At 41.0% G+C, this 16563-nt stretch overlaps 1 protein-coding gene across 2 annotated transcripts in view; it reads left to right on the top strand.

Annotated features, from left to right (window-relative positions):
• Window positions 1-16563, top strand: part of LOC101862849 — a 56046-nt gene that overhangs the window by 26061 nt on the left and 13422 nt on the right. For both annotated transcript variants that reach the window (XM_005112223.3, XM_005112222.2), the window contains exons 2-9: window positions 4197-5118; window positions 5966-6090; window positions 6430-6597; window positions 9601-9880; window positions 11676-11869; window positions 13273-13366; window positions 14294-15146; window positions 16226-16422. In XM_005112223.3, coding sequence (XP_005112280.1) covers window positions 4210-5118; window positions 5966-6090; window positions 6430-6597; window positions 9601-9880; window positions 11676-11869; window positions 13273-13366; window positions 14294-15146; window positions 16226-16422 — 2820 coding nt within the window. In that variant the 5' untranslated portion in view covers window positions 4197-4209. The remainder of the gene's footprint in view (window positions 1-4196; window positions 5119-5965; window positions 6091-6429; window positions 6598-9600; window positions 9881-11675; window positions 11870-13272; window positions 13367-14293; window positions 15147-16225; window positions 16423-16563) is intronic.

The following is a 16563-nucleotide window of genomic DNA, read 5'->3' as shown; positions in this document are numbered from 1 at the left end:
CTAACCACCAGCAGAAGAGATTTGTAACTGCTAGCGAATCAGCGCGTTCTAAAGGCTCATGTGACTTTCATTGAGTCGAACGGATCCGGCCAATTGTGGGACGGTCCAATTCGAACTGGCCGCTTCCTTCTGAACACAGCGAGGGGGAAATAGAAATCTGACATCGTGTTTTATGAGACTTTTCAAACTTATGCATTTTTATTCATTTATTGGTAAACCTAAATTTTGAGCGTCCAAAAATGTTTCTTGGGTGCAGTTTTGCGTAAAATTATTCACAGTTTTAAACAAATTAAATATGTTTTCGCTCCTCGTGTTCCATTTTCCTCCTGCCCAATGTTCGTGCTCCGACTCAGACCCCACGAATTCGTCGAATTCCGAACCTCGACTCGACTTCGCCCATGCTTAGATACTAGTCCTAGCTAGAGCTGGGCGAAGAATTGATTTCGGAACCGATTCCCACGATTAATGCTACGAAAGAAAAGTTCCGACTCCTTTTTAAATCAACCGACGGTTATCAGTTACTTTAATAATTCTAATCTCCTTTTTTTTTAAAGTTATTTTTGAAAAATAAAAGTTTTTGCTTTGTAGTGTTCCGAAATCAAGGTTATCCTAAATCCTGAAGATTTTCTATGCCAACCAGGTAACCAGTGGAAGAAATCACATTATTAAAATGTAAGTAATTGGGTTCGGAGACGATTCCTACGATTCCTATCTTTAAATAATCGGGAACCTAGCCGCCCAGCACTAGTCCTAGCGTGTCAAACGAATCCCAAACAAACGTGGGAACTGTGTAGATTGCATTTTCGTTCGCACTAGCTGATGTGTAGATAATGGGAAATTGGAATTCCCAGATTTGCATTCATTTTTCCGAGAAAAGGTTTCTTCGTTCTTGAAATCCGGCTACGAGGAAGAGCACTTACCCCTTGGTGCGGTGCTGCCACTAACTTTCACTAAGTGTCTTTAGGTCATTCCCAAAGTGGGGATATTTCTTGTTCATGCACAGTAGAGTTGTAGATGGGCTGATTCATCAATGTCACGCTCATTACTGTGCCTGATCTACAACAGGGAACTGCTGCTTTTTCTTTTCTAATCCTTCCTATTGTCATTTTGCCTCTACTTCTTTTGTATGTTTGTCACAATCTTGTGACCCACTATTTCTGGGGTGCCTTGACAGTCAAAGCAGACTTTGTGCTGTTGAAGCAAGAGAGGTGAGCAGAGTAAGTATGATTCCCTGTAAGGACTTCTCTGTTGACATCCACACCTTGCAAGCTTGGCGCTCATATGACCTTATGAAGTTGTGAGCGCCGTAAAACAAAAAAAAAGAAAAACAAAGAAGAGCACTTCCGTTTATTCGCGTTTTATTCTGATTATTTTGTTATTGTATGTTATTATTGTGTTTTGTTGGGAATGTTAAATGTTCAGAAACTTCCAAGTTAGGTATATTTTTAGAATATTGACTCACACTCACACTCTGGCCTAGCAATTTTCTGTTTTTCTTTGGCGTACACTGTGCTTTTACAATATGTTGAACTAGATCTAGTGTGTTTATGCATGTCTGGTCTGTCTTTATATTTGTCTGTCTGTCTGTCTGTCTGTCTGTATATATAAATCATCTAAGTGTATGTGTTTGTGTGTGTGTGTTTGTATGTGTGTGTGTGTGTTTGTATGTGTGTGTGTTTGTATGTGTGTGTGTTTGTGTGTGTGTGTGTGTGTGTGTGTGTGTGTGTGTGTGTGTGTGAGAGAGAGAGAGAGAGTGAGAGAGAGTTTTGATGTACGCTTTTTAATGATATTGTGTCCTTGATTAAAGCATTTTAAACAAAATTTCATCTCTTCAACCCAGACAAATTCTGGATACTTTCATAAAACAGTGACATATTTTTTCAGTATGTTAGTTTGAGTGACTGTAAAATAGTTCCTTGCACTTATTGTTTCCAAGGAACCTGAGAAAGTTTTGGAAAGATGTCGGGTCTGTGAGGGTAATAGTGTATTGTAAAATGCATAGACTGTACCTTTGAGTAGGGGGTCTATATAAAATGCAATTTCTATTATTGTTAGATCAAATGCTCCTTGCAGTCTCGTCTTTTTCTTTCTTTCTAAAAAATTTGTATTGTGGAAGGTTATGTTGTTTTGGGAGGGTTTGTTTGTTGTTTTTTATTTGTTTTGTTTTTTGTGTTTTTTGTGTTTTGTTTGTTTGTTTGTTTGTTTGTTGTTGTTGTGGGTTTTTTGGGGGGGAGGGGGGTCCAGAAAAAGCCACTACCCCTTGTAATGTATAGTCCCCAAGAAGGTGATGATTTAGAATGAACAGGCTGACTTAAGGAGTCATGTGAAGTTGTGGGAGCTTTGAAAGAGGTACATGGCTGTAACTTTATGCAGACTTTTGTCTTTTGTAATGTCCTAATCTGTCCATGGTAATGTTTTTGTTCTGACTTGCAATGAAGAAAAACTTAACATTGATGGGGAAAAAATGATGTGTTATATTTCTGATGTTTCAAAATAGGTTTTGACATATCCACTGTCATAAGAAGCAAGAACTATTGGGATATTTCAAGATGGTTTTTGACATTATATCCGTTGAAATAACGAATTATGTACAGGATGTCCCGGAATAAAGTGTGTGTGGTTGGTGGGCGGCACTGGTAGGTCCTACTTCTTCACTTTCCCTCTTGTTTCAGTCTGCCTGTCTTACTTTTTCCCAGCACTTAACGACCATTATTGTGTAGATGATGTGCTTCTCTTTACTCAAACTATAAAAAAAACCGACAGAATAAAGTGTCCGTTTTTAAAAGCTCCTAGTTCAATGATTGAACAGAAACAGAAATTTTAGTTTTCCATGGAAAGGGCAGTCAAATACGTTTTTTTATTATTATAGTGTTGTCAATATGTCACTCGACCAAAATTAAACTAAAATAAAGTGAGAATTGAACCTAACCCAAAAACGAACATAAATGGAATGCTACACAAGGCATTCAGTATCACACTCAATTTTTAGTGAAATGTTCCAACACTTGACACACCAAATTAGAGTGACATAAAACTCGCCGCGACCTCAAACAATTTGAATGAAGAAGTGAATGATGAGGACAGATTTTACCTTTCTACAGTGATAGAAAATACTCAAAACGTGCTCCCTACCCCTCGACACACCGCCTAGCACATCTGGGTAAATTTTCTGTCACATTCTAGCCACTGATTTGTGTCGACCTTTATTTGGTCATTTGCCTTATTTCATGCTTCATTTCACATTTCACTTTTGTGCCCTTAAGTGCTCACAGGATTTGCGGAAACCTTTCATTTCCAAAAATTTTGGTGATTTCGTTTTTGTTGGTCGTAATATTTAGCATTGTGTTGGCAAAAGAGTGAAACAGTTGTTTTCCCCTATTGGTTCTTATATTTATTTAAAAAACCTTTTAGCGATAAAAGTTTGGTATATCTATATTATATTTGTGAAAGTTCGTCACTTTGGTCGCCTAAAACTTCCGTACCACTTAAGTTTCGAATTTGAACAAATTAACTGTTGTTCAGTACCATTTAAAGGGTGCACAGTTATATTAAGGAGTCTGAAGTCACTGTTGTTTAATTTTCAGTTTGTCAATAGTCTCGTTTAGATCTAATCTTGGGAAAGTCCGTCTTCTAAGACGCCATTGTAAACAAGTGAGGCTTCTGTTCACAAACAGTGTGCACTGATTCCACAATGACTTGACGATCGATACTTTAGAGTCCGTTCCTCGAACGGGTACCAAGCTAGTGTAAAAATATATTTGAACTATTTTTAACATGCAATTAGGTTTTTTTAAATCAACTTGGCAAGTACGAAAATATAGCCATTTAAGAGTGTTCTTTTGTTTGTGTTTTCTAAAGTTTTGTTTTGTTTTGTTCTTGTTTTTGTTGCTTTTTTGGGGGGAGGGGGGATACTGTACATGATGTGTTATGTTTCTGAATTGTCAAAGTACTTTCTGACTGTCTTGTTTCAGCTAGTGGGCACCCTGGTGTAATTTGCTCCTTCTTTCCTATCAAACATCTTTCACTTTCCTTCTTTTTCCAGTATGTTACTCTGTAGTAACACCTCTAATCTTCAGCTCTTATATGGCCTATTTGTATTCGTTACTAAAACTGAAACTACTTTGTTTCAGGTGTTGTGTCAATGATTAAAGTAATACGTCCATGATGATAATAATAGATATGATGTCTAATTTCAGATGTTGTTTAAAGATGGGTTTAGGGCGTGAGCCACCTTCTTACCATCTGTACCAATGGCCTCAGCAGAGACGCCCCTATGTGTACCACCACCTGAACACCGTAGACCACAGCAAACTCATCCACCAAGCCAGCCCCCAAAAGAATATCTACAAAGCCACATATCCCCATGAGGGCTATGGTACTTCGCGGTTTCCGTATTATAATACATATTCTAACCCTCCCCCTGGGTTTGGCTCGGGACAAAGCGCAAGTCAGCTTCCCAGTGGAGATTTGTCATTCGTGAATGGAGACCCCTCAGTTTATCACCAGAATCAATGTCAGCAACAACTGCAAAACGGTAATTTGTATGAAAATGCGTTCGGGCATCAGTACGTTCAGCAAAACATTGATGTAGCCGTAGCACCTGGAAATGTGGAGCCAAGCGATGTGGCAGCCCAATTAGCACAACCCCTGCATCTGACACCCTTTCATGCAACACACCATCCTCCTCCTCCTTCTCACCACCATCATTTTCAGCAACAGCAGCAGCAAGTCTTGGGTACTTCCCCTGAGATGGCCGGCCATCAAATGACGATGTCAGAGCTGCCTCAGTATACTTATTACCACCAACACGGGCTTGCCACATATGGGATGCCTCCAACTGTGTACGTCCAGGCTGACCCAGGGCCGTACGACAGGAGCGCAGCATTTTACAGACATATGCCAGAGCTGGGAGAGCAATACCAAAGCACAGTGGAACAGTCTTCTGGCACAATGAGTAACATGGGAAGACAACGTTTTAATTCAGCTCCCGATTTGGCTGTCAGGGCACAAGGGCAACAGCCGGACCATCAGAGTCAGACCTTGAATTTTGCCTCGGAGAAGATGTCTAGTGGCACAGAAATTCCAGAAGGTTCCATGTCCTCTGGTCACAACCATCAGGTATATTTTTCATAATGGAAATTTCACTTTGCTTGCCTTCAGGACTTGTATCGTGTCAGAAAATATAATTTGGTAAAGTTTAGTTGAGGAAAGGTGAGCCTAAAGCAGTCATTATTAATAAAGTTTTTTCATTTTGAGCCAAAATTTAGTAATTTTTTGTCTCTAATTATTTCATGAGATAATGACACTGGTGCTGACTTTGATTGTCTGTTATAATGGTACGTTTATATTTTCTCTTAAAAGTTTTTTTATAACATAATGTAATACATTACATTTTTTCCTTTTTTTCATATAGAAATACTATTTTTTTTCTGAGCATAGAAAAATTTAAGGTATTGGCCAAGAAAGCTTTGTTTAAAGAATACTTCTGAAATGTTGATTTCTTTACAAGATGATGGACAGGTATCCTCACACACTCACACACACACCACACATAGACACACACATACAGACAGACACACAGCTGCACTCACACTCACACACACTCTCTCTCTCTCTCTCTCTCTCTCTCTCTCTCTCTCTCTCTCTCTCTCTCCTTCTCTTTCTCTCTCTCTTTCATACATGCACACTCAAGCAAAGACATTTGACGCACGTAAAATACCCCACACAATCCATCTTCCTGAACCCCTCTGTTCTCCCCTCCCCCCACATTGTTACAAACAATTATCCCCTACGCTCTTTGTTTATACCCAAAACACCCCTCTTGGTACAAATGCAAGTCCTAAATAAAATATTTAGAATTATTTTTCAGCAAAATCCTTAAAATATATGAATAAGATATAGTACAAAGGTCTGTCTCATAGATACTATTGTATCTTTCCCTCTTGACATTTCTTTTGATTCTCAGGGTCGGTATAAAGGATCTAGTCGTGGTATGCAGCTCAAGCGTGTAAAACAGGAAGCAGTCCGTTATATCCAGTCTGTTTGCCCCTATCTAGGACGGAAGTCGTTCTGTCTACCTCCTGTGGACAGGTGGGCAGCATTATAGTTTTTCTTTCTGTTTTCTTCTGGGGGAAGGGGAGGGGGGGGGGGGGGGGGGGCTTGAGCACGTCCATGATTGTTCAGTAAGAGGCAAGAGGCAGGTAAAAGAGTGCCAATGGTGGATCCTCCATCCTTTTCCTGCCCTCAGTTAATTCAGGCTTTTTACAATGGCATCCAAAAGAAACTTGATCATATCATCACATGAATAAATATATAAATATCTCATGCACATATTTTTTCCATACTTCTTTTTCATTATTTGAATAAACAAGGCCCCATAAGTAATGTAATTCTTTTTACTCCTTTTTGTGATCTGTAATAAACCTGTAGGTCTCGACACCCTGACAAGTCCAGCAAACAACTTGTCCTTGGAGTGGAGGCAGAGAGGAGGGTCATGGGCTCGTTTGAACGCTACTTTGTTGAACGTGAAATACCGGTGTTCATGCTGTGCCATTACCCTGTGGGAGGATTCCTGAAGCACACACCTTTGTGGGAGAGGTAAAGTAGACTATACCGATATCTGAGGTGAAATAATTAACTTTTCTTGCAGGTGATTGGCAGGTGCTCTGGTGTGGTTGGTTTGCTCCTACTTTCCTATCAAACATCTTTCATCCTGATCTCTCCTCTTTCTTTTTATGTTTGTTACTCTCTTGTAACACCTCCAATCTTCGGCTCTTATATGACCTCATTGTGCTGAAAGTGCCTTAAAACTCTTATTAAAGCTAAAAGTCTTCCGCCTTTCATACAGATGACATGAATTTGATTCCCATGTGGGAGGTTAACTTATTGAGTGTCTCTGTTTGTCTTCTGAATCCCACTTAGTCGGAGATCGGTCTGACAGACAGAATAGAAGCGGCATACCTCCTCATTGGTCCAAATTTTGGTAGAAGTGGGTGGTTGATGAGTGCTCTGGTGTGGCCTACTTGTTCTACTTCTTTTCATTGATAGTAACTATCAGCCATATTTGTTCCAAGCTGGAAGAATGAGAGGTTGAAGGGTTCCACAGGTAGGTCTTACTTCTTTACTTTTCCTCACTTCTCTCTCACCTCCCCAACACTGAATATAATATTGTTTTCATGTCGATGTACTTCCCTTTACTTAAATTCATGTCTTACCTTAAGAGAAGCTTGTCTAGTGGACTCCTCAGAAACTACAGCTCACCAACAATTGTGCTCTGTACCATGCTCTGTCTATCCGACTCATGCTCTGTCTATATCATGTTCTAGCATATCATGCTGTTCTGTCCGAATCATGCTCCATTTATACAATGCTCTGTCTTAATCATGTTCTGTCTATATCGTGCTGTGTCTATATCATACTGTGACGGCCTTTTGGTACCTACTAATATTTGAATTTTGCACCCCTCCCCCCCAAAAAAAATGAAAAAGCTTTCAGCTTTCAGAATTTTCATCATTGACGGTTGCTGCTGGTGCTTGCCATGTCAGTTGCCTCCATTCTTTTTCACTGATCAATTGATTGTGATTTTGTTGGTTCTGTCGTGCTTGCTATGTTCTCAACATACAATGATGTCACTGATGAACAAGGATAGTGATATTTATTTTTGCTTATCTTGAATTTCATATCTTCTGATGAAGTAATATGTCTTGTAATTCTTGTAAAGGAGGAATTAGGCTACATCAAAGTCAGTGTAGTGTTATATAATTCTGTAAAAAGGAGGAATCTGACTTAATCAGAATCAGTGCTGACACATTACTTTAGATGGATTCTTGCTCAGCAACTTAAACCTGCACCTGGCAACTAGTTATCTCATAGTGATGACTTACAGCATATTTGTGTCTGGAAACTGAAGCAGAAATGATCTGATTTTGGTAGTCACTTCTAAGCATCACAATAGAAGTTTTGAACAGAGATAAGTTTTAGAGGCAGTCGATGCCGAGAGTGGTTGCCACCTTTTAAAAATAATGCTAGTCCAAGGAAATTATGATTGTACATGTACAATACTTTTTGCACTTCAATTAATCCCTTTGGAAAAATTTGGGTTGCTCTGGCAATTATATTACAATGATACCATAATTCTTCAATCTGACTATGTTGGTACTCTTGTGGTCCTTCTTGTGCAGCATCGTGTTTTGGGTTTGGTTTTTTTTTTAGCTATGGTCATCGTGTGTTGCTCAAGGACACTAGTGAGGGACCACCTAAAATAGCAATGTGTCGCAGACAGATACATTTGACATCGCTGTGAGCCTAAGCTCACAAACCACTCGACCGTTCTGTATCAGGGATGGTGTTTGAATTGCTATTCATTGTACATTGAGCCACAGTTGAAGACAAATCAATGGGTGGTTGGCGGGTGCTCTGGTGTGGTTTGCTGCTTCTTTCCTATCAAGCATCTTCGTCCTTTGGTCCTTATCTCTCCTCCTTCTTTTTTTGTGTTTGTTATTCTCTTGTAACACCTCTAATCTTCGGCACTTACATGACCTTATTATGTTGCAAGTGCCGTAAAACTCCTACTAAAACAGAAAACTAATTAACTGCTCATTATAAGATTCTGTCTTGCATCATTTTTCAAAATGACGTATGGTGGAGTCTTACACTAAGCAGTCAAAATGACTGAAAACTTTGATCCGGAAAAGAATTATACTTTTTTTTTTTTTGCATTTAGCGGCTGTCCTGTTATGTTCTGTGGACAAGAATTTGTTTCTCAGAAAGTTATTTCTATGGCAACAATAGAAAAACCATCAAAAGTCCAATTTTTGACTTATACACATGCACACATCCAAAACACAAACACACATGTGCCCACACACACCCATACTCATTCATGCTCTTATACACACAAAGTCATAAATACCCACATGCACACACACACACACACACACACACACACACACATGCACACACGCGCACGCACACACACACACACACAAACACACACACACACACATGTACAGGCAAACGCACTCAATCCCTCCTCCTGCATCCCCTTTGTTCAGTAATCCCCTCTCACAAATAATGAGATAAGCCGCGGGCCTACGACCGACAGTGACACCTAGGAACATACAGACAAACCAACTGATACCCTCTAACCCTCTCCGCAATACATGTTGACCTCCTCCCCCGCCTGTCCCCCCGGGGCGGTGCCAATGACTGAAGTGTCTTTAGGCCTTTCCCAAAGGAGGGACATTTCTCGTTCTAATTCACAGTAGAATTGTAAATGGACTGATCTAACAATGTCATGCTCATCATTGTGCCTGAACTACAACAGGGAACTGCTGCATTTTCTTTCGTCATCCTTACTATCGTCATTTTCCTATACTTCTTTTATATGTTTGTCACACTCTTGTGACCCGCTATTTCCAGGGTACCTTGATAGTCGAAGCAAACTTTGTGCTGTTGAAGCTAGAGAGGTGAGCAGAGTAAGTCTGATTCCCTGTAAGGAATTCTCTGTAGACATCCAACCCTTGGCACTCATATGACCTCGTGCAGTTGCGAGCACAGTAAAACCTCTACTAAAACTAAAACTCTCCCTCCTGTCCCCAGTGGGCGAGGTCCCCCTCAAAACCATAAGGAGGACACAGTCACCTTGCTGCTTCTGTCCAATGTGTTCAGCGTAACCGTGGTAACGGTGAGCATTGTCAATGGCAGCTCAGAGTTTGTGTACATCCAGAAGGCAGTGAACCTGGCGGCCCTGAAGATGAAAATGTGTGTGAATTCTGTGTCGCACTGGCTCAAGACTTTGGGAATCCGTACGCCCATACAGCAAGTGATGGCCTTCCCCAACCTGAAAAAATCTATGATGAGGCGGATAGTCCAAGACAAGGTCAGTTTTTGTGACTTACTATCTCTTCTGAAAACTCATTGGGAGCATATGTGGTTGGCGGGTGCTCTGTTGTGGTTTGCTCCTTCTTTCCTTTCAAACAGCTGCCGTCCTATCTCTCCTCTTTCCTCTATTTGTATGTTATTGTACTGTGACACCTCTTATCTTGTGCTCTTATGGGATCTAATTGTGTTACAAATGCTGTAAAACTTTTACTAAAACTAAAACTCATTAGGAGTGTTATTTGTGCAGATGGTGTGGAGGAAGCCTGTGGGAAAGCCTATGTCTTTTCATCTCCTGTATTGATTCTGTCAGGTTGTTGTTTTTTTCACAGGACGAAATGAGTATTCTTTGGTCCATGTGCTTCTGTTTTCTCAAATTTCACCATTCGCTCAGTTATTATTTCTGTGGACTTTAGTTGATCATGATTTGGATTCCCGCAGAGGCATTTTTTAAGCTGAGCTGTAGCGGAGTTATTGTGGGCTTGCTTCCCTCTACTTGACTTGGGTCTATCAGAGGTCAACAATAAATTTGAGCTCCCACCTTATGAGCAGTTGCACTGCATTGAAAGTGGTGTACAAACCTATACTGAATGGAAGACTCGTTGAAATAGAATTAAAGTATCACTTCTTGTGTTGTGAGATAAAAACCCTAAGCCAAATAAACAGGTAGTTGGAGAGTGCCACTAATAAATCAGATTTCTTCTTAATTGTCCTGCTGTAAGCCACTTTTCTCCTTGACAATAGTATAAGGATAATAATGATTGCAATAGTCACAGTACTCTAATTGATGCCTCTGAAGAAATTTGGGTTACTCTGGCAATCATAATAAACAAGTGGCTGTCTTGGACGGTTTCGATGGTGTGTTAAGTCACATGATATATTATGTATGTCACATCAAAAGGAACTTACACACATGTCACCACTTGTCACCATTGTTCAGGACTCTGCTTAGTACTAAAGTTATCGATATCTTTTGCCAAAGGGCACCATTTCACAGACATGTTAGACATCTCAGCAAACCTCGGCTGGCAAACCACTCGGCCAATATGGCCATTGTTGTGGCAAGGACTAACCATATACTAAGCCAGACATGGGCATGGATATCCAAACGCACGCCAGATTAAGCAATTTGAAATATCTTGCGGGAGAAAAATTAGGTGAAATTGGTTGAAAAACCCGAGCTCTCTAGTGTGAGATTAAAACTGACACTGTAGAATATAATATTTCACTCAAGGGTATTTCATAAGATAAAATAATAAATCAATTACTTCCAGCAGGGTCAAGTTTTGTTTTTATTAAGTATCAAACTAGCAGTCAACTATCCCTGAAATCTAGCAAGAGAGCACATAAAAGAAGAAGATTAATATCAACTCAGGACAGGCCCTGTCCATTATTCATTACTGGGACAACTTGTCGGTCAGACTGAAACTGCTCTAAACATTCTATGTGGCATCAGTGGCCTAGTGGTTAGGCTCTCGGACTCACAACAGTAAGGTCGTAGGTTCAAATACCATCTGGGGTCCGACGTTGTGTCCTTTGGAAAGACACTTTACATAAATTTTCCTCACTTCACCCAGGTGGAAATGGGTACCCGGCTTTAGACAGTGAAAGATCTTGATTGTTAGTGTTTGAACATGTGAAATCCCCAGAATACGCTGTATGCTTCTTTGGAAGCCAAGAGTGTTTTAGGGTCTGCTGGGGTAATAATGGTTGTAAAACGCATGGAGCAATCTGTAGAACGTGGATATGCGCTTTATAAATGCAATTATTATTATTATTTTTCCATCTGGTTTCAGGTGTTTCTGCAGCACTTTGGCACAGTGACCACTCTGAACCAGGACCACCTGTCCGCCCAGTTTGAGGAAGAGTGGTCGACTGGTGTGCACAAGGTCCAGTTCTCCGATTGGATGGAGAAGGAAGTATTGTACAGCAAGGTGACCTTGACCCCCATGGAGCTGAAGACACTGCTTGGTGCCCTGCTGTGCCCGGGGTTAGTTTTCTAAATTGTTGGTACAGTGGCTGGGATGCCACACTTGTTACATATAAATATACATACACACACACGCACTCAAGCATGCGCGCACACACTATTATTAATATTAATATTATTATTATTATTATTTTATGTTACCCTATGTTCAGCTAGCTGCAAATGAGAACCATGGCTGGGATGCAGCACTTGTTACATATAAATATACATACACACACACGCACTCAAGCATGCGCGCACTCACTATTATTAATATTAATATTATTATTATTATTATTATTATTTTATGTTACCCTATGTTCAGCCAGCTGCAAATGAGAACCATGAATGGAAAGACAAGGAAAGATCTTGTCAGTTTGTTAGTGTTGGAGCACTTTTAATCATCTATATGCGCTGTGTGCTTCCCTGGAAGCTGAGAATGTTTCTGGGTGTTCTTTGGTCTGCAGGGGTAATAGTATTGTGTAAAGCGCATAGAGTTTGCTGTAGAGCGGGGTAATGCGCTTTCAAATGCTGTTTGTTATTATTATTATTAAATGTGTGAAAAACTAGGTTTGAGTACCGTACAATTTGCCAAGATGAATCTACCTCGCAGAATATGCACGATCTGCCAAGTACTCAAATCAAAGAATTTGGGTCTCTGTTTTTTTCGTGGGATGGGGGGGGGGCAATTGAAGAATCCCAATCGGACTAGCATAAAAGCCAGTTTTTTTCTTGAGTTTTGTTTTTATCAGATCAGATCAGTTGTGGCTTTTTATAAATGGCATGAAAATACAGTCATTTTTATTTGCATTTATTTTCACTATTTGTGCAACTTAGTTTCAGTGTCATGAAAATGCCCATTATTATTTGTGTTTATTTTAGTGTATTTGTAGTGCGCTGCATGTTTCATAGTTCTGTGGCCTGTATAAGTGGGTGTTGGAGAGTGCCGCTGGTAGGTTCAACTTTTTTTTATTCCCTCCATTTTTTTGCATCTGTGTTGTGGCCTTTTTCATGGACTAAATGGCCTTTATTGTGTTTCATGTACATGTCTTTACTCAAGCAAAACTGTGGTGCACTCAACGACCGGCCTATTCATCTCCTCTCTACCCCCCCCCCCTCTCTCTCTCTCTCTCTCTCTATCTCTCTCTCTCTCTCTCTCTTTCTCTCTCTCTTTCTCTCTCTCTTTCTCTCTCTCTCTCCCTCCCTCTCTCCCTCCCTCCCTCCCTCCGTCCCTCCCTCCCTCTCTCCCTCTCCCTCTGTGCATGTGGTTGGGGGGACCACTGGTAGGTCCTACTTCTTTACTTTCCGTCTGTATTTTTCTGTCTGTCTTACTTTTCCCAGCACTAAATGATAATTATTGTGTCAATGTGCATCTTTTTATTCAAACTAACAAACAAACCAACAATCTTTCTCTTGGTCCTCAGCTTGTCCAAAGTGAGCTACACAGAGAATCTGTCTTCCATACCCCCGGTATCTGCCCAAGTGCCTCAGCCCGAGACAGAACAAGACACAGTGGATGTACCTATGTTTTTCTCATAATGACTTGTAGATAAATGTGAGGCGTGCTGACATAGTGAGTTACTTTTCAGATATTAGCCCTATGGACATTGATGCATCAAATTTTTTGGCTGAGTTTATACAAAGCATTTGTATGAAATGGTAAAAGAAATGTTAAGCTTGAAGAGAATGGCACCCATTAATGATCTACGAATTTGACCCCTGTGACGATTTTTGTCCCATATCTCCATCCACGGACTGCGAGAAGTAACTCATTTTGTCAGCATGCTTCACAAATGTTTACCAGCAACTGTGGTTTAACAATTAGGAGCTTCAGTGACACACTCGGAAGACCTGAGTATGAGTCCTGTGTGGTGTGTGTGTTGTTGGAGAGGGGGGGTTATCGAATGTCTCAGTCTTTCTGCTTGGACAATGTGTCTCTCAGCCCAGGTTGGGCCTGACAAGAAGGGTCAAAGCCCACCTCCTAAATGATCGAAGTTTTGTAGATGGGGGGCGTAAAAACATAAAAACACCTACATTTTTAAGAAAAAAAGGAAAAAGATGAGGTTATGTTTTCGTGACAAGTCTTCGATCGGACGGGTACATCTTTTCAGAGAATATGCAGGGAATGTACTTCTATTCTCATACTGTGGGTTGTATATGTTTTTGTATTTGCTCTTGATAATATGTGCATATGTATATTTTTCAGTTACACCCTTTGGCTAACTTCAATTTTCTCTTAACCAAATGTATGATTGTGTATATTTTCTCAAAATACAGTGTAGATCCTTATACACATACATTTTTTCACATAACACGGTGGATATTTAAAGATATTTTCTTTTGATTCTCTGCGCAAGTATTGGAGTCAGAAGATGAAGTTCTCCAAAATATCTCCGGGCATGAAACTTTGAACACTTCCCTTTCCCACCCCACCCCTCCTTTCAGGATGTAAGCCAGCTGAAACTGACAATTGACGGAGTGACTCGTGGATTTGACCAGTTTATGGAAGAGTATGTCCAGTGCTACTACCCTAATGTGGAGGAGCAGACATACAGAGTGCCACCTATCCACTTCAACATCCAGTCTTTCCAAAAGCCCTCAGACTGTCTTTTTGAAATGGAGCACCCAAATGACCCAAGGGTGGCTGAGGGGTCGCTGAAAAAAGAAGTGCAAGAGTTCTCTTCCGGACCGGCCCAGGAACAGAATGGCTCTGGGAAAAAAAAGAAAGGAGCTGGCGGCAGATCTGCTAATGTCTTGCCGAAAGATGAGGAGAGTAAATTGTTCATGCCTAAGAGCAAACCGTATAAGTGGTCTGTGTGTTCACGCGGCTGCCAAGAATGCGCAGGTCGCTCCGTATCAGCCAAGGGAGAGAATCATGCAGGAAGCAGCCAAGAATCCTCGCTGAAATCCGTGGAAGTTACAAGGAGGGACCAGCTCGTACTGCGAGATGGGAAGCTGACGTTTGTTGGGGGGGCATCCCATGAAGCCGACACTGATGGAGGAAGAGGCACTGTGAAAAGCGATGCAAAGCCCGTGTCCGCACCCAGAAGTGGCAAGCTTCCTTTGATGGACTCTCTGAAACTGTCCTCTCCGAGCTCATCACCGCCAGTGTCTCCTGTCTCACTCTCATCCTCTCCCTCGCTATCCTCATCCCTGGACGGTCTGAAAAAAGACAAGGCTTCCCCAAAGTCTTCTCCAAGGAGGAAGAAAAGTAAACAGAAACAGGCGAGAGCGGAAGCGCTGCGCGATGTGGATATTTTGACTCCGGTCATGCTGAAAGATGTCCGAGCTGATGAAGGTGAGTGGGTGGTTGGTAGGTGCTCTGATGTGGTTTGTTCACTCTTTCATATCAAACATCTATTTTTATCATTTTTTCTCCTTCTTTTTTGTGTTTGTTACTCTCATGTAACAGCTCTAACATTCTGCACTTGTATGACCTTATTGTGTTGCAAGTGCCATAAAACACTTATTAAAACTAAACTGATGAAGGTGTAGCTGCCTTTTGTTTGTTTCTGTGTGTTTGTACAGGTGCTTCCAGCGGTGGCAAAATTGTGAGGATAGCGCCATAAAACATAATAATATACTCGAACAAACGAATAAGCTTTGCTCAGGGAAATATGAGAGAACACTGATAGCTCAGTCAATGTCACTTAGAACTAAGGTATGTGGGTGGTTGACAGGTGCTCTAGTGTGGTTTGCTCCTTCTTTCTTGTCAAACACCTATCGTCCCGATTTCTCTGTCTCCCTGTTACTCTCTTGTAACACCCAGTCTTCGTCACTTTTATGACTTTATTGTGTTGCATATGCAGTAAAACTCTTACTTAAACTAAAGCCAAATCAGATGAACTGGGCAGGACGGCCCAATTTATGACAGATACCGGACTTCAAGTGTGATGCGATCGAGATTGAGAAATAAGACTAGTCGAACAAATAAGCTTCGGGTAGGGAATTGTGAGAGAGCACTACTAGCTCAGTTGCTGTCTCGTAGAACTATAGGATCCATGACCCTGGTTAGAATCCGCAGTGGATCTTTCTTGAATTCAGGTTGTTTGGGCGAGTTTTTACGGGTGTCCTCCATCTTGGCAGGGTCATTTTGGGGAGGGATGTTAAGTTTTAAGAGCCCTCCTCTTGCATCTGTGCTACATATATTGAAATGTATGTATGTTTTGTGGATGTTTGATGGATGGTCTGGTGTGGGTAGCTCTGTCTCTCCTATCAAACATTTATTGTCCTTACCTCTCCTCCTTCTTTTGTTTTTGTATCTTGCTCTCTAAGAACACCTGTAATCTTCGACACTTACAAGACCTATTTGTCTAGCAAGTACCTTAAAACTTGTACTAACACTAAAATATTTATGTTTGTCTATCTCTGGTGCAGGAGAAAATCGTGTTGTGAGCGCACTCGAGTTGCTTGGTCACCGCCACGGCCCCATGTTCATCATCTGTGCCTACCAGTACAACAACTACCTGAACAAGCTGCGAGAGGAGATGTTCTCGAAGGGCGAGGCCGTTCGGCCCGTGCGGGCTTTTGGTCAGACGATGAGAGCTGAACACGACTGCCTCATTCTGCACAAGGTAGGGATTGTTGCCACACATCGTTCATGCCTGGAGTTTGAGTTTGCAATGTCAATTGTATTTGTATAATATTCCGGTTTTTAGTTGTTTTTAAGATGATTGTGATGAATAGTAATGGATGTGTGGATAAGGGGATGCACG

Source organism: Aplysia californica, unplaced genomic scaffold (genome assembly GCF_000002075.1).
Source record: "Aplysia californica isolate F4 #8 unplaced genomic scaffold, AplCal3.0 scaffold01211, whole genome shotgun sequence".
Lineage (NCBI taxonomy): Eukaryota > Metazoa > Mollusca > Gastropoda > Aplysiida > Aplysiidae > Aplysia > Aplysia californica.
This window is presented reverse-complemented; position numbering and strand designations above follow the sequence as displayed.